General features: G+C 34.4%; 1 protein-coding gene and 1 long non-coding RNA gene across 3 annotated transcripts in view; one reads left to right on the top strand and one right to left on the bottom strand.

The window, feature by feature from the left end:
• The window catches only part of gtf2f2b (general transcription factor IIF, polypeptide 2b), a 17127-nt gene extending 15811 nt beyond the window's left edge, over window positions 1-1316 (top strand). Inside the window, exon 8 of the mRNA XM_016450844.1 lies at window positions 734-1316. Coding sequence (XP_016306330.1) covers window positions 734-868 — 135 coding nt within the window. The 3' untranslated portion in view covers window positions 869-1316. The remainder of the gene's footprint in view (window positions 1-733) is intronic.
• A 1244-nt stretch (window positions 1317-2560) lies between these two features.
• Window positions 2561-5222, bottom strand: LOC107661323 (uncharacterized). Of its 2 annotated transcripts, none has more exons than XR_001631092.1 (4): window positions 5033-5222; window positions 3073-3225; window positions 2876-2951; window positions 2561-2640 (listed from the first exon to the last, which is right to left on the bottom strand). It is a non-coding gene; the product is annotated as an uncharacterized LOC107661323 (long non-coding RNA). The 2 variants fall into 2 exon arrangements; XR_001631091.1 differs by having other exon boundaries at window positions 3092-3225.
• Between the last annotated feature and the right edge of the window lie 433 nt (window positions 5223-5655).

The following is a 5655-nucleotide window of genomic DNA, read 5'->3' as shown; positions in this document are numbered from 1 at the left end:
CAACATATTCTGTTACACCAAATACACAAAATAATGATCTTTAAAAAAAGCATCATATGACCCCTTTAAATGCAATTAGCTGAACTTCAGGGTGCTTTATTTGACCCACTTTAAAATACAGTGTATTGGCGTGCTATTATATTAAACTAAAATATATTTTAATGTCATCTATTTTGAAACTTTGTCATGTATTTAAATATATATTTAATTACACATTTGAATGATGAGGTTGCAATTTAGAAAAAAAAAATAACTTCAAGTGCAGCCTTTTACGCAAGGGTTCATCAAAACTGATGTTTGCTCTGTTAATGGCAATTTTGAATAAATCTTTTCAGTTGTTTTATTAGAAGTTATACATGAGAGAGATTAAACCAAGTTACAAGAAATCGCAAATATTCTGCATGGGTTTGGTGTTGATTATATTTTCATAGTTAAGTGAGCTCTTGATGATCCTATGAATAATTGCCACTTGACTGCTGCCTCAGTCTCCCTGAAGGATTGGAGAAATATAAATGTGATTGAAGTTACATGAGTCATAACTGAAAATAAACTAAACAGAACGGAGTAAGATAATTGTTACTTCCCACAGTAGTCTTGCCATTTAGTGCATAGATTACACTAAGTGAGGCTAAATAAAGAATTTAGCACTTTTCACAAAGTTGTTAAGAGTTGGATGATGTATGATCATATCTTGGCAGCATGTGTTCACCCTGTCGATCTGCTCTTCCTCTAGATTTACCTGAAGGAGATTCTTAGGGAGATCGGAGTGTATAATTCCCGAGGGCCTCATAAGAGCACCTGGGAGCTGAAGCCAGAGTATCGCCACTATGAGGAAGGACAGGAGGATGAGGAGGAAAAAATAGAGTAATCTGGTTTACATAAGCCTGGGTTGGTTTTGCTTTCATGTAACTGTTGTTTGTTTTTGTGCCAGATTTGCTTTGGACTTTGTTCACTCCTAGGTGGAACGAATGTCAGTATAAAAGAAATCAAAATAAACTTTTTTTTTCTTGGGTTACATAACTCGCGTTTCTCTAAGAGCATTATGAAATGAATACTGTAATTTGCATATGACTCTTACAGCCTTCTGAGTTGAGCACTTGTGTTTATGGTTACAGAAGCACATTAATAACATTAATGAAAACGCAGTCACCCTTTGGACTTACTATTAGTTGAACAGTTTCATAACTCTCGTCAGTAACAGTTAGTGCATATAAACACATCTGTCCTGCTGGGCAGGAATAATCACATGCAAGAGTAAATTGCTTAAGATCACTTGCTGGTCACACTTTACCACAAAACTAAATTAAAACAAAATTTGCATTTTTTTGGACCAACAAGGATTCCTGGATTGTTACATAATCACAATTTCTCCCAAAATTCACTACTGTAATGCCTTTTAGTGCTTCTGTATTTAATATTGTTCTCTAGTGTTTACTCATCACTGTAGTTTGTTTTTCAGTTTAAATTTGCATGAAGGCAACACAATAAATACCTTCATAATGTATAAACACTTTTTTTATTTGTAGAAATACTGGTGGTGGATGAGGAGATACCCCTGACAATGTAAAGCACTGAGTGCCTAGAAAAGCGCTATATAAATGTAATGAATTATTATCATTATTTTTATTTAGGGGTTGGTGTGGTGATATAAAAAGAAAAATTTTTAAAAGCAAAATATTATTTTTGTTCTGGATAGGTGCCGCCCACCTTATCTGCGGAGCTGTTTCCTCTGCTATTATAAAAATATCTTTTTCACCACCCCCAATACATAGATTAATATTAAGTTACATATAATAAAATTATTAAATGCATTTATAACAGGTCAAAAGCACATAAAAGAATATTTTAAATTATATTTATTTATTCCTGTAATGTAAAGCTGAATTTTCAGGATCATTACTCCAGTCTTCAGTGTAACACGATCCTTCAAAAATCATTTTAATATGCTGATCTGCTGAAGAAATATTGCTTATTATCAGTGTTGAAAACCAGTCAATATTTTTGAAATACAAGAAGTTGATCCCCCCCCCCAGGAATTTACTTAATATAAAGTTCAGAAGAACCATTTAATTGAAATGGAAAATAATAGTAAAACGTTTTTGCTGTCACTTTTGATGAGATGTCCGAGCATATAAAAGTATTTTTTTTACTTAACAGTAGCATATAAATTAAGTTCATAAATTCATTTTCCTACAAGCATTAAACAATGAGCTACAGTTATTAAAATACAGGCAAAGTAATTTATTTTTTCGTTAAATTTTTTGGTACAATTTCGTTACATACAGCAAGCATGAAAAAAACTCAAATGCAGTATTCTTTGTTTGGATGCATTGTTGAATGTTTATTATGAAACCGGAAGATACAGATATTACAGTGAAAAGCATAAGACAATAACATTACCTAATGTCATGAATACTAAAATGGTACATTTACATTTGTGTTCATCTGGGCTTTCTCTCCAAGCCCTAGCCGATGTGTGAAAGCCATGTGTGGTAGGTACTGTAGGTGTGAAATTCTTATTCTATCGCCACCTTCATACATTTTTTTTTTTCAGTCTTTTCGGCCCTCCACTGTTATTTTTCCATCAGCTCGGGTTGATCCAGCATGCCATCTGGATTTATAGTTTTGCCTGTGGAAACACTGGCAAGAGAAAAGGAGTCAAAAATAGAGCCCTCCGGCCTTAAAGCACACAAACCAGCACAGACAACATGTGCTCAGCTAATACATGCTATTATGTAGCTTCACTGGTCGTGACCTCAGCGATTTGTAGTCATCATTGCACATCTTTACTGCGTTAACGTCTTGACGTTCACTTTAGTCTGTTGCTAAACCATTTGCACTAAAGGTGCATTTAAGACTGTTTGAAGTGTTGTACCTTACAATCCTTTGCATTCTTATTTTCTTTGCATGCCATTCAAATTTTCATTTCATATTGGCTTTATGCTGCAAACCTAAGGGGAAAAAAAACAAAACAGAATAAAGCTCATTTACCATTATATAAGCCATACAGTCATAATATCAGTTATAATGCATATTCACGAGGCAGAAGGGCTCTTGACAGTGAGCACTCACTCGTATGCTAATGCAGTACCTGATGGACAGGTAACAGCCGCCTCCTACATGTTAAATGCATTTTCATTTAATGGGCACCTTCCCTCATGCTCTCAGCTGATGCACGGACCCCAGTGAGAGCGAGCGGCCCTTATCCTGTGTCCTGCAGCCCGTCTAGTGAGAAAGAGGGGAGTGTCAATTAGTCATTTCACTACTCCAGTCAACCAATCAGTCATTTCCTATAATCTTTTATAAAATTAACATAAGGGTATGGAAGCCCGTTTCCGCCACTAAATAATAATAATACAAAAAAAAAAAAAAAAATTTTTTAGACTGTAATAATATTTCACAATACTGTTTACTTATTTTTGATCAAATAAATGCAGCCTTGGTGAGCAAAATGTCCAGATTTTAAAAAACCTATTAACTTATTAACATATTTAGATGAAATAACTTGTGTGTCAAAATGTGTAATTTTAAAAACAGCAAATTGCCTTTATTTATTGCCTTAATTATCAATATTTTATGATTCATGTCATTTATATTTTCAAAATCATTGTGTCATGGTAAAACTTGTGTAGGCCTATCGTAAAATTGCATGAATCGAACTCACTTTCTAGGCTTGTTGGTTTGATGGCAAAAAGAGTAGATCATAACACATTTGCTGCATCAAGATGCATTATGTGCTCCTGAAAGCTGAACTTTACAATAGTAAAAAGTAAACAAAATAAAATCTATTATGCCTAGTTTTTCAGCATTATTTACTTCGAATAAGAGTCGTTATATACTGCAGACTTACTCCCTTTTGCTATGCTGGTGTTAGGGGACAAACATGCATATCCCAGAAGATTGCTAAGGAAATTAATCAAATATTCCTCAAACTCAGGAAGCACTCTAAAAACTGAATTGCTGATGTAGCGTGCACCGCAGCGGGGAAGTTATTGCAACGTTCTCACAATTCTTCCTTTTTTTTTCTTCTCAGAATTGTGAGAAACGTGCAATTCTGAGAAAAAAAAAAGTCAGAATTGTGAGTTTGTATCTCAATTGTGAGATAAAAAGTCACTATTCCCTTTTTTTATTTTTTATTCAGTGGCGGAAACGGACTTCCATATAAATGTGAAGTCACGTTTTTTTTAGTAAGGATCAATTAAGTTATTTAACGATACATTAAACAATTCATAGAAGATTTAAACCTGTGAAGTTGTTTTCAGATGACAAAACTACAACTTGCACGACTGCAAGCCAAGTGCATTAGGCTTATTATATAAATAGTTATAATTTGAATTATACAGACAAAATGTAATTGAAAATGTATTTTAACTGATCAGAAGTGACTGTTAAGACGATTATATAATCATGAAATATTTATATTTTAAATAAATGATGTTCTTTTGAACTTTCTATTCAAAGAATGCAGAAAAAATATGATTTCCACAAAAATATTAAGCAGCAAAAAACTTATCAGCATTAGAACCGTTACAGATAACTGTGCACCAACAATATTAATTATAATAAATAATGCTTTACACATTTTGAAAGCGTGTATGCTCATGTTAAGTTGCAAAGAATAGGTTATAATGCATTACAATAACTCTTTTTTTTTGTTTGTTTTTTTAAACCTAGCACCACAATCTGATCTAGAAAAGCTCTCCCTTGGCCCAGGTAAACACATTGATGATAAAATGCATGCTGACCTATGAAAACAGAGACATATAGCACGTATAACTCCAGCTTAAGCTGAACTGCATCAGGGGGATAAAAATAGCCTATTTGTCCGAGATCAGATATTTCAGCTTAACGGTGTCTGTAATTTAAACTATCATATATAATAAACATATTAACAAGTTGTTTATGATACTCCATAATCTTCAAGACATGGTGGAGAGCACGTGTTCAGCAGCCTGCACAGTATGGACCGCCAAACCTGCAGAACAACTCAAAATATACATGCATTTAAGACTCTTGTTACAGGTCAGATTACCTGATATGCATTCTTGGTAAGTCATGGTAGCGGACTGTAACTCTGTCAGTGATATAATAAGAGTTGGGTGTCGACTGCTCCAACTGCCTCTGCTTCTTCTTGGAGAAAGTAAAAGGGGGGAAAGCTTCGCTACTGGGGTTTAAAAGAGACAGGAAGTGCGTCACTCGCTTCTCTCCGCCCATCGACTGGACATATGCGCCCTCTACAGGACACAGATGACACTTTGTACTAAAGACATGACAAAACAACAACAAAATCAAATTAGTAGTAAATTAAAGTTGCTGTAAGCGAATTCAGCTGTTACAGCTTTATGTATAGACGTGTGAGATCTATCTATTTAGCTAGCCTACTCTCCATTATTGTTCACCAGGTTGCTGCCGTGTGTTTTGAGTTTGAGCTCCGTCAAGTTAATTTTGTCGTCTAATTTTTTATCTTAAAATCAATTTTATACACCATAATTTTCGTTTCTATAACGTGTGAATATATCCCCTATCGTATTCTACAACAAAAACAATCAGAGCGCCTTGTTATCACTAGTTCTATTTTTGTCCGCTATTAGCATATAGCCTGCTAGCATCGCCAGCGTGGTTGCCGCTAATCTCGCTTACATTACTAATACTCTA

This window comes from Sinocyclocheilus anshuiensis, unplaced genomic scaffold, assembly GCF_001515605.1.
Source record: "Sinocyclocheilus anshuiensis isolate Anshui unplaced genomic scaffold, SAMN03320099.WGS_v1.1 scaffold507, whole genome shotgun sequence".
Classification (NCBI taxonomy): Eukaryota; Metazoa; Chordata; class Actinopteri; order Cypriniformes; family Cyprinidae; genus Sinocyclocheilus; species Sinocyclocheilus anshuiensis.
Note: the sequence above shows the minus strand (reverse complement) of the source record. Positions and strands in the feature narration are given on the sequence as shown.